This window comes from Centrocercus urophasianus, unplaced genomic scaffold (genome assembly GCF_019232065.1).
Source record: "Centrocercus urophasianus isolate 14NV4802_14NV808 unplaced genomic scaffold, USGS_Curo_1.0 seq_22, whole genome shotgun sequence".
NCBI classification, from domain to species: Eukaryota; Metazoa; Chordata; class Aves; order Galliformes; family Phasianidae; genus Centrocercus; species Centrocercus urophasianus.
In genome coordinates, this window is record NW_024884778.1 from 18150850 (window position 1) to 18171401 (window position 20552).

Below are 20552 nucleotides of genomic sequence, written 5' to 3' on the forward strand. Positions count from 1 at the left end.
GGCAAATTATCATGTACTAAGCACATTTTCAAAGCAACATTTCTCCCAGTTAAATCCATATATACATAATTAGAACCAGTGCCCTTCTATACACTCAGATTAAATGCTCCCTATCAATGATGTTCTCAATTTCATCTTTTTTCCCAAAAAAATGTGCTGGGTGGTTCCTTCAACAAAAAATGCCTTCTTTGTCAAGTCAACAGCTGTACTAAGACATAAAGAAATAACTGCTTTAAAGCCATTGACGGATAGCTAACCAGTGTGGGATTTTTCTACTTGCTTCCCAAACCTTTATCCCATGACAACAGAGTAGGCTGGCTGTTCCATGGAAGGGGAACCAAGCACACGAAGGTGGTTAGCAGGGCAGAGACCTTGCCAGCCACGAGCAAGCAGGTTCAACCTAGAAACCAGGCTGAATTTTGGTGACTAGGCAAGTCAAGAAGCCAGGCTGGCAGGTCAGTGTCCTGTCCAGGGATGGCAGCCAGGGTCAGACAGCCAGCAGCCATCAGGCAGGCAGGGCCTGTGCACAGGGACACAGCAGGCCCAATTTCATTCTGGGACATCAGCCTGCAGGACAGAGTCTCAATAAGTAGGGGGATCAGTGTGAGTGCATGGCCAGGCTGTGGTGTGCTGGAGCACACACTGCTACCACACAGCCCAGGGCAATGACTGGAGCCCCAGGGCAATGACTGGAGCCCCAGGGCTGAGCTGTAACAGGGCTCCTGGGTCCCAGGGCAGGAGGCTTGGGCCACTATTCTGGGCCACTAACACTTCTCATGCACTCAGCACCTTGACATATATCCAACCATACTAGCTCCACCATAATAGCTTCTCTCACACCACTCAAGGAAGACGATGCTCGCTGTTCTTCTTTTAAACCTGGTTTTTACCCAGTAACTGTGCTCTGAGAGCTGATGAGCTTCAACGGCTCATAGATTTAGGAATGGTGTGTTGCATGAGTACTGCATTCCAGACTAGCTAGATCATTAATGAAAATATTCTCCACAGTTGGACTGTGACATAGACAATTTGCTTTGCTGAAGACTATTAATGTACAAACCATGGCAGTAAGAGGTAAGCAAGCCACTGGGGTCAAGGAAAGGGCATAACATAGGGCTCTGCAGAAACTTTCACCTCTGCTGGCTACCAATCCTTCATTATTATTGATATGGCACAGCACAAATGAAACACCATGTAAAATAAACCCGTGGACGGCAGCCATTTATAAAAGATGACCAGAAGACTGATGCAGGCTGACGTGAAACAAGCACCAATCAAAGCACGAAGGAAAGATGGTACACGTTGCATCAGCAACCTGACCACAATATAGGACTTTGGAAACAGAAGAAACCCTTAAATATTTTCCCATCAGACGTAGTTTGCATTCTGTTTTCTTACCTGATCTGCTGCAATGAAATAGGTGTTTTAATTTGCTGGTAATAATCAGGATACTTTTTCTTGGAGGGCAACTGGAAAAAGGGTTCAGATATTAGCTGGCCCTGATTATTTCGGCAACTTCTAACTGTATCATAAAGCTGATAGAGAGGATTAGAAGTGTCCATGAAGGAAGTAATACTCTCAGCTTCAGACTCTCCTTCATAACGAGCAGCAGCTGCACAGAGAGAAAGGAAAAATGGGAGACTCTCAGCGAACAAGTCAAGTGGATTTTGTTGTTTGACTTTTCAAATAGAGAAAGAACTAAACAAGAACAAAAGAGTCCTTCAGCTGAGGGCATTCAGCCACTCTGGCAGTCAGATTCACATCTCAGAAAAGGACACCACAAATGGCTGTACCTCATGTGCCTCAAGCTGATGGGAAAACAGAAAACAAAAACCACCACAACACATAGCTAGATAGCAAGCTCTCTTAGCACATGAGACTCAGCTCAGTCATTGGTAACACACCCTGCATACAGAAGCACTGAGAAGTATGTATACAGGAGAGTACACACCAGGACCACTCAATCACATGCTATTAATAGGACAGCTATAGAACATCCTTATTTACCCATTTAAACACTGATGTCAATATTTGTGCCAAATATATTTGTGCACTGAGCTACAGTCATGCTGCTGCCCAACTGGAGTACACTACAAGAACATGAATTGACAAACCACACCTCAAATTTGCAAAGGTGCTCAGACAGGGAAAATGGCTGAACTAAACACGATGTTTTTTGTATGCATGCGAAAAGAAGTGACTTCAAAACTTCTGTTATCCTTTCAACTCTAACATTCACAGCCCAATTAAGAAAACTGAACTTGAACTGACAAGACTGACACTGAAGGTCACCTTTAATATGCAGAAAATGAAGAAGTACACATTTTAGAATGATTATTATGAACTATTTCTGCTAATTATAAAAAGTATTTATCAATTTTATAGAGACTTTGCCAGCTAACTTGATGAAGCAAACAGTAAGTTTCAGGATTAGAACAAACAAAAAGGATACTGTGATGAAGTAACATCCACTGCTGACAAAACCAGGAAACACACACAGCTATTCATTCCTTAACTTCCCCTCTTACAAATTCCAGTTTAGATGGAAGCTTGGTGGATGACACGCTGGATAATTCAGCTGCACAAAAGACAGCTCTCTAATGCTCATGCCAAGTTTCCAGCAGGCATTTTCATTATTGCTCAGTAGTGGCTGGCAATGTTTCAGGCTTTCTACTCAATTTCAGTAAAGATATATTGAACTGATGACAAAGCCAGAGGGCATTCTGGCTGCACACAGCACAGTGTTAGCATCTATCCTCTGCAGCCTGACATTGCACGTCTATGCAGACCTGCTAGCCAAGACAGATGCAAGCTAAAACACAAGCAGACCTCAGTAGATGCACAAACATGACAGAGATGTTCATTACTGACTCAGAGGAGATACCTAAAATTATCATGTGTCCGAATGCCAATCAGCATCAAATAATTGCACAGCATCCACTGCGGTAGCCTGTAAGCAGGAGCTGGACAGAGTAACTTCAGCAGGAAAAAGAGACTGGAAACAGTGCTTTGTTTTCCCTGAACCTCATCTATCAGCCTGACCATGGAGAGAAATCCTTGCAGCAAAGAAAATGCTACCAGGTACAACAAGTTTCCAGACTAATTATGCAACGGAAGTAGGCTTTGCTTTTGTTTGCTCAACACTGCAGCTCTCACTGCTCCACCAAAAATGAACACAAGGGAAAAAGGAGAGCTGCTTCTAAGAAGAGGAAAAAAAAAACACAAGAAAGAAGGACTTTAATATTCTGTGACATGGTAGCCAGCAAAGAAGCAGTTCAATACTCTGGTCAAGACAGGTCCTTCTTTTGCAGGCATTCCCCAAAATGAAATCTAAATAAATTAAACAAGCACTCAGAGGAGAATGTGTACATAACACCTGAATGAACCTATACATATTTTTATTACAATGTGTATGCTCTTTCAAAGACATGGCAATCACTATATATCCTGAGGTATTCAGAAAATGATAATGTCCTCCCAGCAGGAAGCACTAACGCATCTTGACGACTGAAGATGTATTACTCAAAAGACAAAAATCCTTATTTGGCTACACAACCAAGCACATAATGCAAGACCACAGGCTCTTGAACATCCAGAAGCAATAGGTCCCATAAGAACACATTAGAGAGGAACAGTTAGCAGGTACAGAGGAAAGAAAACAGAACAAAAATTTCAGGCAGTAACTATATTAGTTGTGTGCCCTTAGTGCTGACAGAGGAAAGAAGCAGAGTGAGGAAAGCACAGGAATATATACAAAAAAATAGTCTTTACTCATTAAGTAACTTGCTTTTATCGATGTCATGCACTGAGACAACACGAACGCTTGAAGCCTAACAAGATAGATGCTAGTAAAATCAAAAGCTGCAACCAGTCCTAAAGGCATAAACCTTATGCCTTTTTACGTTTATAGTGAGGATAACTTGTAATGGAGCTGCAAAAGCTGCTCATGTCTCAGTACGTTTGAGCTAGAAATCTTCCACAAGCTCCATCACACCACGACACACTCTGAAACTGTGAGGACAAACTCCAAGTTGGAAACAGTTGCTTAGGCAACTGCTGCACTCAGAGATGCTCACAAAGACTGAGCTCTCTGTATCAAGGAGAAAGTTCTCTACGCTCTTTATGTCCAACCCCCATTTGTTTCAGTAAGTGTTAGGGGAAAGACAGATACCAGAGCAACCAATAAAAAGACTGCTTGCTTTTAAGGAAAATCTTGTTCACTCTAAAAATGAAAATGAAAACATAGGGATGTCCAAAGAGTATGCTGGAAAGACTGAGAAACAGTGACAGATATCTGCCAAAAAACTGCCCTGTTGATGAATGCAATAGGATAACTTCAGCAGTACTAAGGCAAAAATCTTAGACACACACAAGGCCCTGCGCAAATGACATCCGTGTCCATGGCAGACATGACATCTGAAAGCAATTAAACCACTTGAAGCATTTAAATCCTGAAGAAGCAGAAAGCTGTATGCTCCTACAGCACTGAGGTGCGGAAGGCCTGCAACTGACAAGCACACTGAGCCACAGGAATGAATACTCTCCACCTCTCCCAAAGAGGGGTGCCAGAACTGGAGCCTAGGCTAACCAGGAACACAGATACAATTCTAACATGAAATAAAACACACCCTATGTTAAAAAAAAGGTAACAAAAATATTAATAATCAGATATCTGCTCTGAGATAATGTAAGGAAATTACGGAGAATGCAACTATTGAGAAACACTAACTTATAAGACAGACTACAGTAACATTGGCCAATACTGAAATATATGATATAATGTGCATGTTATAGCAGATGTTTATAATACAATGCTATAGCATGCTTATGAAACTAAAGGTGCTGTCTCAAGGCATGCCTTTTTATGTACTTTTGTTTGAACATGAGCCCTCACGCAAGATCACATTACTGCCAGATTACACAAGATATTTGCAAATTAAGTTCTATTATTTAGCTTTCCTTATATCCCATATAAATAGTCTTAACCTTAAAAAATAAAACCTGACAGGCTCTTAGGAGAGCCACCGGCACAAGAAAGGACAAACCAGCATGAAGTTTCTCTAGGACAACTGCCATATCTCTTAACCCACAGAACACGTAACACTGTTTTCAACATCTCCTTGTCTGTTCCACATCAGAAGGAACAAAAACATGCAACAGTTTCCCAAAGCCTTTGGGAGGGAGGATCAGTTTGGCCAGTTGAGCCTATCTCTTAGCAGCTGCACATTTATAACTCAGTACTAAGATGAAACAGTGACTGGACTTAACAGAATTATATGCTCAATTTTGAAACAGTAAATATAATTCTGCAATAGAGTGACATTTGAAGATATCTTTAATTAAAGAAAATAAACAGATAAATTGCATATCAGCTCCTACCAGCCAAAGCAGCATCCTCATCACTTTCTGATCCATACTGCAATGCCATGGTTATTGCTGATAAACGATCCCCCTGGGCTGATCTTTTGTTACTGTAAAAAGAGGGAAGAAAAAAAAAAGATTTCAGAAATAAAAAATAACAAAAAGTTCTTCTTATTAAGTCACCATTAACAGCCATCCTGAGTGAACCAGTAAACCAGTGAAGCTCATGACAGCTGCTTATCAGGAAAACAGAGATGGCTACAGAGAAAGAACCATAGAGCTCACCAAGCTGCTAACATCCCTTGAGACAGCCTTCATTTTAACAGGCTGGCCCTCTAACCAGAAACTGGCCGTGCAGTCCAAATGTCAGAGCTCAAGCTTTGTATCTTCTGTCCTACTTCAAATACTTAAGTATTTGTGTTACTAATTGGCACTTATGGGAATAAGGCTTCCCAATTATCCCAAAATTATATAAACAAATCTCTTATTTAATCCTGTTTTATAGGGATTGGTCTACATTAAGAAATTTAGCACGTTACAGGTTGTCTCCCTTTCCTCCAGCCCTGCCTGCACTCGTTCAGCATGCGGAGTGGTTGTAAGTGAAGGAGCTCTTAACTGGTCTCACATCATCTTCAGCATCAATCTTTCTGCCTTTTCTCCCAAATCTGGGGCACAGCATCTCACGCATTGCTTACAATGACACTGACTCCATACAAGCATTCAATACCTGAAAGAGCCGTGCTGCTGCTGGGCATTAGGACACAGTTTCAAGGCCTACACAGAGAAGACTGGCTGCTTCCAGACAGTAGCTAAGCCTGCTGGCATAAAGCCTCTGCTACATACCAAACATCTCAAGTGATGAATGAAGAACAAACTAGACAGCCTGCAGTAAACCAGTCTGCCTAGTAAGTCTGCCATAAGCACATCAGCAACTCAGTATTAATGGCTTGCAGGATTTCACACTATCATAGAATCTTTTGAGATGGAAGGGGCCACTGCAGGTCATCTGATCCAACTCTCTGCACTGCAGGGACACCACAGCTCCACCAGGTGCTCACAGCCCCTCCAGCCTGACCTTGGCTGTCTGCAGGGATGGGACACCCACCACCTCTCAGGGCAGCTGTGCCACTGCCTCACCATCTTTAAAAAGAATCTTATTTATATCCAATCTAAAGAGGAGTTGGGATTGTTCAGTCTGAAGAAGAGGAGGCTCAGGAGAGACATTATTGCTCTTTATAACTACCTGAAGGGAGGCTGCAGTGAGCTGAGGGTCGGCCTCTTCTCTTGTGTAACTGGTGACAGGACCAGAGGGAATGGCTTCAAACAGTGCGAGGGGAGATTTAGGCTGGACGTTAGGAAATGCTACTTTTCTGAAAGAGTGGTCAGGCAGTGGAGTGGGCTGCCCAGGGAGGTGGTGGAGTCACTGACCTGGAGGTGTTCAAGGAACATTTGGATTTTGTGTTGAGGGACATGGTTTACTGAGTGCTATTGCTGATGGGTGGATGGCTGGACTGGGTGGTCCTGTGAGTCTTTTCCAACCTTGGTGATTCTGTGATTCTGTAAAACTCCTCTCTTTTAATTTGAAACCATTTCCCCTTGTCCTGTCACAACAGACCCTGCTAAAGAGTCTGTCCCCCTCTTTCTTGCAGCCCCTTTGGGTACCGAATGGCCGCTCTCAGCTCTCCCCACAGCCTTCTCTTCTCCACCTGCACAGCCCCAGCTCTCAGCCTGTCCTCGCAGGGAGGTGCTCCATCCCTTGGGTCATTTGCCCACATCTCTCCCGTACTGAGGACTCCCCATCTGGACACAGCACTCCAGGTGAGGTGTCCCAGCACAGAGGGGCAGGATCAGCTCCCTGCCCTGCTGGCTGTGCTGCTTTGGATGCAGCCCAAGATACGGTTGGCTTTCTGGGCTGTGAGGGCACAGCGCCGGCTCACGTCCAGCTGCCATCCAACAGCACCCCAGGTCCTTTTCAGCAGAGCTGTGCTCCATCCTTACATCTCCCCCAGCTCGTACTGATAGTAGGAGCTGCCACAACCCAGGTTTTGTCGGTTTCTATCTTCCATCTCTTAAATATTTATTCCTACTTATTTCTTTCAGTTTCCAATATCATTTTCCTAGACTTACAGTTAATTTCCTTATGAGTTTTCACACACTTTACTTTGTAATGAAGTCTAGCACATCAATCTTCAGAATATTTCTAAGGAAACAGCTGCACAGCGAGTATTTAATAGCAAGTGTTTGAAACATGAAATATAAAAATCAAACACAGAACTGTACTTACAGTAAAGTACCTTCTTAAACTTACTTCATAGGAAGGAAATATATTTGAAATTTCAAGAATATTCGAGTCAATACTGGAAATTAAAGAACAGTGCCAACTTAAAAAAAAAAGTGCATATGTATTTTTTATTTTTCAAGTCAGCATTTCGACGTGACGATGACCCAGCTTTTCCTCCAAGTCCAAAATTTACTTACCGAAAATATTTGTTAGAAGAATTTCTCTCATCACCCACACTGCCTTTACCCTGTGAGGAAGGACCTGTCAGCTTGGAAGCAGTCAAATTTGATGGCGTCCTTAATGCAGGAGAGACAAGCCAAGGAAAGGGGGAAAAAAGAGGCCCACCTTAGACCCAAGACAAGATGCAGCAAGGCTACAGCTCTGTACAGAGTTACTTCGATAGGTCAGACAAAAGCTTCAGAGACAGGCAAAAAAAACCATTTTAAAGCTAAAAGTAAAGCAACACCAAGATACATTTAGTGCCCCAGCATTCTGATACTGATTTTGTTTATAAAAAGCCAGAAGGTCACATTTAGATTGAGGATTAACAGCTATACACACAGCTCAGCCTACAACAACACGTGAGCAGCCAACAAGACACTCCTCAGCACCAACATAAAGCTACCCATACCAAATCATGTTTGATCAGTACTTCATAGAAGTCACAGTGTGCACAGTCAAGGAGTTTTATTTTGTCACTTGACTGAAGGGAGGACAGCTAAATGCACCGAGAAAGAGCAATTAGTGTGACAGCAGACATGCAGGACTCTCTGCTGGGAGAGCACAGTTATTTGACACAAGTTAGTGGCATGAGAAGGAGTCTGAGCCTGATCCACCAAAGAGAAAGTGACATAAATTCAGAAGAAAAAAAAAATTGAAGGAACTTATGGGGGTATTCTACCAAAATCAGCAATAGGTAAAAGAGACTGTCTGTTGAGACAATCAAATCAGGAAAAAATGAATGATTCTGTGATGTAGATTCAGCAGAATACAAAAAAAAAAAAAACATGGTTCAATTAAAAACAAAACGAGGCAAAAAGAAAACCACCAGGCAGTGAAATACTTCAGAACAGCAGGTGGGAGGTTTGGTTTGGACTACACCTTTCTCTCACCCAATTCTTTTGCACTAAAAAATAAAAATAAATTAAAAAAAAAAAACAACAAAAGAATAACAAATAAATAGAATAGTTTTAAGAAAGACAAAAGCACCCCACATCCCCTGCTATAAAGGGCAGTTCACCATTACTGTAGCCTGTTTCAGGCACTACCAATACTTTTGGCCAAGTTACAGAGACAAAGAAAGGGAGCAGTCAATTAATGAGACATTCAGATTACTTCAAGCCTTGCAGATCCATAGAGAGCAGAATACACGAGAACGTAAAGAATCAGGAACCTTAGGAGTAGAAATGGGTTGGCAGTGCAAGAGAGGAATTCAACTAACAAATATCAGTGTGATTTATCTGTCATCCCTTTTGATGCAAACAGCTTAAGTTTGAAGAAAAAAAAATAAGACTCCAGATTAAATACAACTTGTGATATAAAGAATCATAGAACCACAAACGGCTCAGGGCAGAAGAGAGCCCAAAGACCAGCTAGCTCCAAGCCCCACCACGGGCAGGGCTGCCAGCCACTCGGTCGGGCATCAGATGGAGCTGCCCAGGGCCCCATCCAAGCTGGCCTTGATGGAAACAAAAACACCTCCACAAACGGGGCACCCACAACACCCTGAGCTTCATCAACGCAGCCCAACGTAGCAAAATAAAGAAATAAAATCACAACTTATATTAAAAGTTTCTGGGCCTATATGTAATTCCTGTTCCATCCAAGCTAACACACATGGAAACGATGTGTCTGTAGAACCAAGATCTCCTGGCACCACACGTACTTGCAGGAAAATGATTACAATATGCATCAAGAATTACTCCTTAATGCTTCTGCTTTTGTCCGTTCCTTTACACGAGGTGTTTTGCTCACCGCTCTGGCTGACACCTCACCCAAGTATGGGAAGCATGCTAACTCTGCGTGACTGAATCAGAAAAACCACAACGTAATTGAGCACTGAACAGTAATATCCAAGCAGGTAACTTTCATTTCTTTCAGACATAACAGTATTAAAAGTAAAGTCTGTGGCTAACACCTTCTAAATATTTTTCAGGGGAGAAACAAAACATAACCACCAGTACAGAATCTGCCTCTCAGTCAACAGAGGGTGCTGGGGTTCTCAGCTGTACAGCACAGACCTTTGCAAGGAATGAACAGCATTTATTTTTCAGCATGGCGTGCCAGCAAACTACTTATATAAATACTTGGTCCATCCTAGAATGAGTTTGCTGACTCCCTGGAGGACCTGCAAGACAGTGGTTTGTTTTTTATATATATGACACAGCTCATACTGAAAAATAATATTTAAGCTTACTTTTGACTTGTGACTCAAAAGTAAAAATATAGAGAAGAATAAATTCAATTGCAGTTTAGATCAGAGACACATGTTACGACTGCTTTACTTCTTTGTAGGTAGCACCTTCTTTTCAGGTAGCAGTATTTCCTGATTAAGCTCTTTCTGTGAAACAAATACAGCTGTCAAAAGCATTTCATACCTGCCTGCCTAAATACCAAAACTATCCCTCTCTGATTTTAAGTCCAGATCTTCAGTGTCTTGTGCCTCTTTTCATAGCCAGAAATAGGTTTTCAAATAAGAGTTCATATAACATGGCCTCTGTTCTACATATCTGTTGCCTCGGGCCTTGTTGCTGCATTTCTGCCCCTGCCTAGATAACTGTGAGCTCTCAGCTCCTTACAAGGTGCAACACTACTCAGTACTTTTGACACAGCAAAGCAAAACAACGCAACTTTTTCCCTCGCTGCTTCTCCTCTGTTCTTACCTTACAAACACACATGGAAGCAGTTGGCCAGAGCTTAAGAGAGCCATGAAACATGTACAGAAATACTCATCATGGATGCATTTGAGTAGGAAAAAAGAAACAAACAAAAAAAAGAAACCACCTCTTTCCAAAGGTTATAAACCACAGAAGAACAATAAATGTTCATGCAATTATTTCCCAGGATATTCCCCACAGCAAAATTAAGGGAACAACTACAGAGATTTTCACAGCCTTAGAAACAGAACTGTATTTGTGGTACCTGAGTCGGAGACTTGACTTGGCCAGCTCGCTGTGCTCAATTTCAGCCTTTTTCATATTAAATATTTTTTTAATTGCATTTGCATCCTGTCAATGAAAAGAATGTGCTTGTTTATGGTTGAAAACAAAGAATGTTATTTTCAGGTAGAACCATCCAAGGATCAGGAACAAAAATGGGTTTTGGTTAGGCTTTTTATGTTGTTCATTTTTGTTTTAAACGTTTCTAAATGCTTAAATGATTGATGACTAAATGATTAATGACTAAGTATTGAAGTACAGAACAAAATCTCCATGCAGTAGCCATACAGTGGCTGTAGAAACATAAAAGCTGAGTAGCTTGAGCTCATTTTCTCTCACATGTTTAAAAAAAAATTAAAAAAATTAAAAAAATTAAAAAAAAAAACAGGAATATCACACAAGCAGATGAGTTTCCGTGCCTTTGAAATTATTCAGCTACGGCTATTGCTGAGCTTTAGGATGTTCCTTCTCCCTCTCTCTCAGCAACAGAGTTGATACTTGAAGTAACAGTTCAAAAAGCAAAGATCACAAGATTTGAACGAGGTTGCAAGCCTGGGTAACTGAAGTCACAATCCTGAAAGCAGAGCAACTGGAAAAGTCCAAGAACCACTGACACAAGTCACAGACATTGCAAGGTCTCCTACCACGAAGCTCATAGGAACATACAAGCAGTTATTTGTCACTGAAATTCCCTTATTTTCAGAAGTACATGGAAACAGTAATATCATAACTTGCACACAAAATGCTGGTGAACTGAAAACTAACCAAGATTGGAGGCGTCATAAAAACACAGCCAAAAGGAAAAGAACCTTGGAAAACCACACAAAGAAGGCACTGCTCCACTTTTCAAGCTTATGATGAAAAGTGCAGTCTGTTCCCAACACCTGTAATGGGATGATAGCTGAGCATTGCCACTAACGTTTTAATCTGCAGTGCCAGCCATTCCCATTTCAAGCACAAACAAAAGGATCCCCCATACTTCCAAACAAGTCATGTAATTCACATCTTGATATAAAATTTAATTGGAAAAACTCGTAATTCAAGATAAAAAGATATTACAACTATTTAAATCATATATATATTACATACATAGTATTATATAAGGAAATTCCAACAAGAGATTTATTTATTATGGAAACAGTTTTTAGGGCCTTACACCAAGGATTTGTTCAAAGACCAACAGCACAGAAAACAGTAAGGAAACACCTAACTTTGATCTAACTGTGAGTGACTGAAACTAACCTTGAACACTTGGGATCCAGGCTCGTTGTAGGTTTTGGCATTCTTTGCGAGAAGATCTATATCCTTGGCCATTGCATGAATGCTTTTATAAGTTCCATTCTGCAACAGAGTAAAACAGAACTGCTTTGTGGCAACCTTCAGACAGCATGGAAAGTCAAAAGCAAAGGGAATTCATAACGGATAAAGAGAACACAGACTAGAGAGAACAGTTTTAGAAAAGAAGAAGAGTACTTAAGAAAAAAAATAAGAGCACTAAGGTCTTCTTGATCTTTAAAATGCTAAGATTGGAAAAAGTTTAATACTATTGCAATACTAGCTTAATGTTGAAGGGTCTGACAAGATGTGATTTCAGCTTATTCTCTAGTTCAATTAGACCTTGTGCTGTCCTTCACTATTACACAAAATAGAGTAGAATAAATAATAGAATTACTGAACAGCATTTCAGATTGCTGGAAAAGCAAGATGAAAAATGAAGCAGTACAAAATCTCTATTTACAGCAGTAGAACAGAAGCAGATGATGCTAATGCACAACCAAGCTTCAACAGATCAATGTTTGATGTTTGTAAGATTTGCCAAGGAATTACTTTAAACCATTAAACATCAGGGAACCCAAGATACTCAGGTTCAATGCCAGCATACTCTGGTTTACGATGCCAGATCTTCAACACAGCTACCACTGCAGTGTTAAACCAGGACACAACACTAAATAACTACTGCATTTCGAGTTTTCAGTAGTGGGCAGAAATACTCTGCTTTTCTTATTAACTTCAGCAATTTTAGAATGTTTGTTTTTAATCAAGTCTAAACTGTAGTGTATTAATAAGTTTGTATTGTACCTGAATCCTTTGGGCAATAGTTTTAAGATCTATGGGCTCCTTTATTATTGCATAATAATCTGGATATTGCTGGAAAACAAAAACAATTGACATGTTATCATGAACAGTCACAAAGCTCTTCTAAACCATTCTATGAGTTCTTAGTAAAGATTAACTGTAGATGAAGAATAGCATAAGCTTCATAATTACAGTATCAGGCATCAGTTTGGAGAGACAGATGATAAGGCAGATACATACAATTATGTCTCATCCATAAACTGCCATAAAGAAACAGTTCTGGCTGAAAACAAAATACACAAAATGGTTTTCAAAGTACTTCTTTTGCTGGTTAAACCTGTTATACCACAACCTGAAACAGAACAGTAAAGTCAGCCAGATTAAAAACAAACAAACAGAAAAAGATTAAGAAGTCTCAACCACGAAAAACAAACCAAAACCAACCAAGTAAACTAAAGTTGCAGAACAGAGCAAGCCCCAGCCTGCAATGATAGGCCTGGGAATGAGCGGGTAGGAGCAAAGCAGCTCTAAAAACTGCTGGAGACAGATAAGACAGATGAGACAGTAACAAAAAACTGCATCCTCAGTCTGTGCATTACAGTGCTCAGGGGCAGTGATACAAATTTCCACATCCCAAATTCAGGATGATTATTATTGAAACACCCACCACTTTAGAAGGTAGCTTCTGGAACAGTTCACTTATCAGGCGTCCTGATGGATTCGTGGCAACAGCTACAGCTTCCAGAAGCTGTTCAAGAATCTCCTTCAGATAACCTGGAGATGACTAACATGAGAAATTGCACCAATGAAATGAGGTTTCAACAACAGCCAAATAGAGTGCTTCAAACTGCACTGAAATACACACATTTATTTTTCAAAGACAGGAAAAAAAAAAAAATCAACTATGCATGCAGCCTTGAAAAACAACATTCTTTACACATTCAGGTAAAGCACATGAGAGTCTGATTTCACATTTACACTAAAGACTCACGTATACATTACATCCTGTCAGAAGAAACTTGATTGCCAACCTTAATGCAATCATGCATCCCAACGTCTTAAAAAAAGAAAAAAAAGAGACAAAGCCAAGCTTCCTATTGTCATATCTGCATTAAAAAACTGCTCCAGGAAGTGTTGCAGTAATTGTATAAGATGCACACAGGAAAACAATGTCATTAGACATTAGACTATCGAGAACACAGCTGACCCAGAACTGCATTTTGTCCCTAAGAGAAATGCCAGAACTTTTTTTCCTAGACAGAAGCAGAACATGTACACAGTGCTGTGAAATAATTAACTGGCAGCTAATAAACATACATTAAAAACAAAAGCAAAACCTGCAAGGAAACACCTGTAGAGGCATAACTGAACAATGAAAAGACTTGATGCCGTTCCACACGTGGAGGCCAAGCTTCAGCTCAGTCAGCTGCCACACAGAGCAATAGCTTCCTCCAGCTGCAGCTGTCACGCCTGCACTTACTAGTTCTTGACTGTCATGTCCTTCCTCATCTTCATCCTCCTCTTCAGCATCTCCTTTTTGAACAAATTCATTTTTTGTGCGCAAATACAACTCCCATAACTTGCAAGCAGCTTTATATTCAGGAGAATCGGGCTGAAAGAAACAACCACACAAATCAAACAGCATCAGCACCCTCAAAATTCACAATTCTCTCATCTAGAAAGAGCTAATAAATTAGTCTCTGAATTGTATTAAACTTATTGAGCAACACAAAACATCAGAAATTCCTGCTTGAGAGGTTGTTTAGAGGTGTTAAGAATGGTAATAAGAACTAGAAAATATCACTTCTGTCACTGCAAAGCATTCCAGCCTTCTTGAAAACTTGGCAATAAAACTGCTTTGGGCAGAGGCACAGACAAGTACGAGATGAATCTCAGGAGATCTCTAGGCTCTGCTGCAGCACATCAGTGCCAATATTTAAAACATAATAAATGCCATTATGCCAGAAATGTAATTTAAGCCAACACTGCTGCCTTTGCACAACACTTGAAAACTCAATTCTACCAAAGAAGAACACCAACGAACGCACACATATCTCAGTAAGCACTGCAATGATTTGCACTGTTCAGTAATAACTGTGAAATCCCAAAGAACTTGAGAAATGCATTAGTCAGCAAAAATATTTCAAATACAGAGCAGCAATCAACCATCAGCCTATTACTGCCTAAAGCAAATTGCCAGAAAGAAAGGACTGCTTTCCCACTCTTTTGTGCTTTTCCTCCCCTTTCCCCTGCCATCACCACTATTCCAGGAACTTGGGCAGAAACGTTGTCTTACTTCTGTGGATTACACTCTTCTTCACTCTCTCAGCTTCTGACAGCTTGAAACAGAGATGAGAAACCAACACAATAACTGTTCTTACGCTTACCCTACCAGACATAATATTCTCAAGACATCAGACCAGGCGCTGATTGTGAGACAGAATAAGGGATACCCTGCTCTGCTAGTCTGCTCCTTTCCTCATTACTGAGCAAGACGCTCAGAAGTATTACTTGAACAGAAACACTACACAAGCAAAGGCTTCCATTTCAGTCTGACACTCCCAATAAAGCACCTACTGACACAAACACCTCGCCAATGAATCAGCCTTCCTTGCATCAAATTAATTTAAACTATGTGAATAAAGGTAAAAGATGAAAAAAGATGAAGTTACGTTTGTATGTCATACCTTCATCTAATGACTCTGTATTTCTCTGGTAATGACAAAATTCCTGCATTCTAGTAAGATAGCTATCTGCTTCCTATGCTGCATGCAGGATTGCTACAATACGGGCACAGATCTGAGCTGAATATTGTGCAGGCAAAGGCATCTGACGTTTGGGAAAATGCTAGTAATTGTTTCCTGACATCCATTCCTTATTCCTCATATAAAACACAAAACAAACCAAAAAACCCACCACACTAAGGGGAATGTGTCTGCTAAAGCACACCATGAATATGCAGGTCTCTGTGCTTTTTCTACTGTAACCACAACGTAGAAAGATGTTAATCCTTAAACCTGGTTGTTCCTCAGAAAGCCACAAACACACACAAACAAACACAGGCACCATTTACCTGAGTGTCACCCGACTACAGTGCCTGCCTGAATTACAAAGCAATTATGTGGACAACTTCCAAAGACCAAGATTTATCAAAGCTAATATCAGCACTGAAGTTTTAGGTTTGCTATCTCAGCCACAACACACAGTGTCCCTTTTTTAGTACGTAAAATGCTTCCATTAAATGAGATCATTCCAGTTTTCTTTCCCCCTTTCTTAAGGCAACTGCAATAGAATCCATTAATACCTAAAATAAAACACATGTTGGGTTTGGAGGAATGGAGACGTGGCTTGCAGCCTCAGTGAAACACATCACATACACTCACAATCTACCATCAGAAACCAGAGTAATCAGTGTGCCTTTTTTCACTTTAGTAACTGGACAGTGGAAGAGAAAAAGTCAGCAATCATACTGCAAAACTCCAAAACAAACTCCTCCTTTAGGGAGAAAAAAGTGTGTTTCTTTTCAAAAGGTCACACGGGACATCTCATAAAATGGGAAGGTTTTAATAGATCAGTCTTTTTCTCTGTTGTTGTTGGGTTTTTTTGCTTTCTCTCTCTCTTGGAAAATGAAAAAAAAACCCTCTCCATGTTATTTTATGGCATCCCCACAAAAAAGCTACTACAGCAAGACATCTCACAAAGATATGGTCAACATTATGGGAAAACACACAAACACCTGCAGTAAGTTCATGCTGCTCTTACTAGCATCAAAGGCAAAGCCAGAAAGCTTTCTGCCAAACCAAATAAGAACCTCAATATATCTCCATCGCTTTCATCATTGATAAATTCAAGCCTTTGTACCTATTTTCCTCACCTTGTAGTAAGCCTTTGCATTGTTAAAGAGAAGCTGAAAATCAGCAGTCAGCACATTCACATCATCATATTCCTCCATCTTCAGCTTCTGTTGGATTTTCATTAAATCAATAGGCTGTGAAACCACTTCATAATAGTCTGGTTGATTTCTGTGGTAATGACAAAGGCAGGCATTGTATTTCAAGCAGAAAGTTTAGACACAGAGACAACAAAATGAAACAAAGACTGTTCCAGGTAAAAGATCTGGACAGCGTTCTGTTAGTAAACTTACTGTAATACCTGCTCCATTATCATTCTCTGTTTTCTGAGTTTAAGGTACATTCAGTCTCTACTTATATTTTCAAGAGTCATTTGAAGAGTTTATCATCCTCCCAACGCACACCCTCAGCATTACACTCCACCACTGGAGAGGAACATCTTCAGGTCAGATGTTTTAGACAGGTGTCACAAGAAATATCTCAAATACATTCAAGGTTGCTTTTCTTTTTTTCCCTTTACTGAAAACAAGTACCAACATCAGCAGGTCCCACTGAATAATTACAACACTCACTCACATCATCATACGCTGCTGTGACACAGTGATGAGCATAGCTGATTTGTTTTTTTTTTCCATATTTCAACTTTCTTTAATGGTGAAGCATTCCTTAAAGTCCAAGGCTTGACAAGAACCATCGCCTTACCTTCGTTTCGGTGCCCTAATGAAAAGCTCACAAAGGAGCCTGCCCTGTTCATCTTTGTAATCTCTGATGGTGTTGTAAAGTTCATGGCATACAGCAATCTAAAATTCAAGAACAACACAATAAAAAGCAAGTCAATTTTAAGGAGATAACAAATCAAGACCTGCTTACAACAAGAAGGGGAAGGCAAACTGCTCACGTACGGTGCACTCCAAAGCAAGAGAGTGAAGAACACTGCATGTCCTGCATTAGTATGATCTAGCAGGTCAGTACTGCAGAACGTTAGGGTTGCCTGTTTGGTTTTTGTTTTGTATTGTCTGATTTAACAGAGTGAACTTTCTTTCAGTACTAATCCTAGGTAGAACATTCCAAATGCAGGCTAATTCAGTACAACTCTCTTTGTTACAGACATTTAAAACCATGACAGAGGTCCTTTTGCCCTGCGATTATTTAAAATCAGACTGCTAACTCAAGGCATAACAATGACATCGTATGCTTCAGCACGTATTGAAGAGCTGTTCTCCACTTATCTCTCCCAGCATTTGCTATTCAGATGCAACTCTCAATTTCTGCACTTTATTACTTCAGCCCTCTCTCTGCCCAGTCTCTTTCCATCTGCTAAAACCATCATCAAAAAAAAAACAGCAGCAAAAAGGAAAATGGAAAGGGAAAAAACAAAAACAAGGAGAGCAAACCAAAAGTGAATGAGATCCTAAACACAGCTTAGCCAAGGCAGCAACAGTTTCAGGACACAATAAACTCAGTGTATACGTGCCAAATACGATTGTCAAATACGCAGGAAGCCAAGAGCATATGCTGTAAGGGGCACTACCATCCCACAGTCCAGCATTTCTTAGACAAGAATACAGTAAACCCAAGAGAAAGAAAGGAGTGCACAACAAGAAGGTACTAACAGGATCCACAGTCGGGAGATTTGAAAGCCTCCTTCTCTTCCTGCTGGGGCCTGGGATATTCGTGGAGTGGTGGCCATCATCGAAGTCCCCTCCGCTCACACTGCTGGACGGCGAGGTTGCTCTTCGCCTCTTGGAACCCATGGAATCCAACTTCTTCTATAATGAAGAGAAATGTTCTTAAACTCTTGGCATTGCAACCAAATCCTCTGACGAGAGAGAGCTATTAAGTGAGCTATGTTATGCAACGGGTCACACGTGTTTCTTACATCCACACCAGACGTGAGCTGGGAGTACAGGGAAGGCAAAACGGCCCTGCAGGTTTACACTGCCACTACCAACACCAACGTCAGAAACCAAGGGCTTACAGGTACAAAGATGTATCAGCAACTTTTACCAGGACACATTCTGAAACCATTCACGTTTTGGTTCCTCGAGCTATGAATGATCACAACGTGAGAACTGCTATTTTATAGGAAAGAGCTGTATGGAGAAAAGTAGTTCATTCTGTCTCGAATTATAAAACCAACACAAAATAAAAAGGATGCCACAGAGAAGACAAATGACCAACTAAAACATGAACTGCTACTGAATACCTTGTGTAAGATTCAAGCCAGAAAAGGGCTGGGTCCTCGTGTGACCACAATTCCCACTGTGTGCGTAAGACGAACGGCACAATCATCAAGAAGCAGAAAAATCCACTCTTGTTTCAGTCACAGTTTCTAATTTATCAACTTAACAATGACAAATGGATAACAACTGTCCAACGACTATGGGGATTTATGGACCAAGTCGCTGGCTCTTCCCTGGTTTCTAATGACAGCATCGTAACACCATCTCCATTTGTAGCTAACTCAAAGGACAGCACAGATTCATCTATCCCAGCCTGTACCGAATCAAGGGATCTCCTAGAAAGTTACAAGGTATGCCAGTACAACATAACTGCACGAGAGCATTTATGTTAGCAACAAAATGTTGAGCATGCAAATTAGATGAATAAGAACGAGGTAGGAATAATTAACAGTAAGGGAAGGCCTTAATGCAGAAGAACGGAGAGCATGGTGTACATACAATCAATAATTTACCAGATTTACCAGAGTACAACCAGCACCTCGAAAAGCCAGTCTCCTCATAGTGTCTGGTGGGCAAGCACAGATACTAGGAGAAGGGGACACCCAGAGCAACAGGTCAGCAGTGCTGTTAGTACAGCCAGAGCTGAAAGACAAGAACAAGGAAAGAGAGAGGAGAGAGCTGACAGCAGATAGGTTATCCAAGTCAAAGAATAAATGGAAGAATTCAAGTTGGCAGACAGAAAGCAACAAACAGGAGGCAACTTTTGCTTTTTAACCTTAGCAGAAAGTCCAGAAAGCAGCTCCGCATGCAGAACACGAGGCATTTCTGTCACAGTTTCTCTGACGTTTCTCAACAAGCGGTGCTGGTTTCCCAGCCACCTGCACAGCAACGAACCACCGCACATCTGATCTGAGAGTCTGTGCTACAGAGCAGATAAGGTGGATGCAGAGCAGCACGGCAACGGTGCAGCGATCGGCACGGCCAGAACGCGGCCAGAACGCGGGTCAGCCTCTGGCGGGCAAGAATTGCGTCCGTCTGCCGAGCAAACGGCTGCTATCCGCCAGGAAGGAGCGCAGTGCGCCCGGCCACACAGCTTCTTTACGGACGAATCTGCTTCCATTTACAAGCGCTCTCCAGCTCCGATTTCCCCCCTTTGCGTACAACGCACGGCTCGACGGCAGTGCGACGGCCTTCATTGAGCTCACGCAACTTCTGCTCGGAACCGAACCCGGGGAAGCGGGTTCCTCCTGCGGCGCTCGGGCTGCGGGCCGTTCAGCGGGGAGAAGCGCCTCCTGCAGCGCGGGTCGGGCCGCTCCGAAGGCCGCTCCTCCCGGACGGCGCCGAACCCCGCGAGCGCGGCCGGGTCCCGGCACGGCGGGCCTCGCTCCGCGGAGCGGGACGGAGAGCAGCGGAGCGGGCCGCCGGCAGGGGTGGGGGTGGGGAAGAGCGGCCCGCCGGCCCGCCCCGCGCCGCCGCCTCCACACAAAGGGAACCCGCGGCCTCCCAGCCCCGCTCCGCCGCCCGGCCCACAGCGCCGCTCACCCCGCCGCCGCCGCCTCTCCGTGCCGCTCCTCGCCGCCCCTCGGCGCCCGCCGCGGCCTTCCGCCCCGCGCCGCCGCTCCGCGCCGCCACCAAGCCCGCC

General features: G+C 42.0%; 1 protein-coding gene across 7 annotated transcripts in view; it reads right to left on the bottom strand.

Annotated features, from left to right (window-relative positions):
• Positions 1–20486, bottom strand: part of PBRM1 (polybromo 1) — a 61245-nt gene extending 40759 nt beyond the window's left edge. For 3 of the 7 annotated variants that reach the window (XR_006169622.1, XM_042823186.1, XM_042823187.1), the window contains exons 1-10: positions 18341–18493; positions 17430–17527; positions 16751–16898; positions 14357–14488; positions 13544–13660; positions 12880–12948; positions 12043–12141; positions 10784–10869; positions 5380–5471; positions 1399–1612 (exon numbers count right to left, since the gene is read on the bottom strand). Coding sequence is in view for 6 of the 7 variants with exons in the window: in XM_042823186.1 (XP_042679120.1) it covers positions 1399–1612; positions 5380–5471; positions 10784–10869; positions 12043–12141; positions 12880–12948; positions 13544–13660; positions 14357–14488; positions 16751–16898; positions 17430–17527; positions 18341–18481 (1196 nt within the window). In the remaining variant the exon portion in view is untranslated. Of the gene's footprint in view, positions 1–1398; positions 1613–5379; positions 5472–7839; positions 7939–10783; positions 10870–12042; positions 12142–12879; positions 12949–13543; positions 13661–14356; positions 14489–16750; positions 16899–17429; positions 17528–18340; positions 18497–20452 lie in introns of those variants that run through there. The other 4 variants (XM_042823189.1, XM_042823188.1, XM_042823184.1 and 1 more) reach the window with 3 other exon arrangements.
• Positions 20487–20552: the final 66 nt, after the last annotated feature.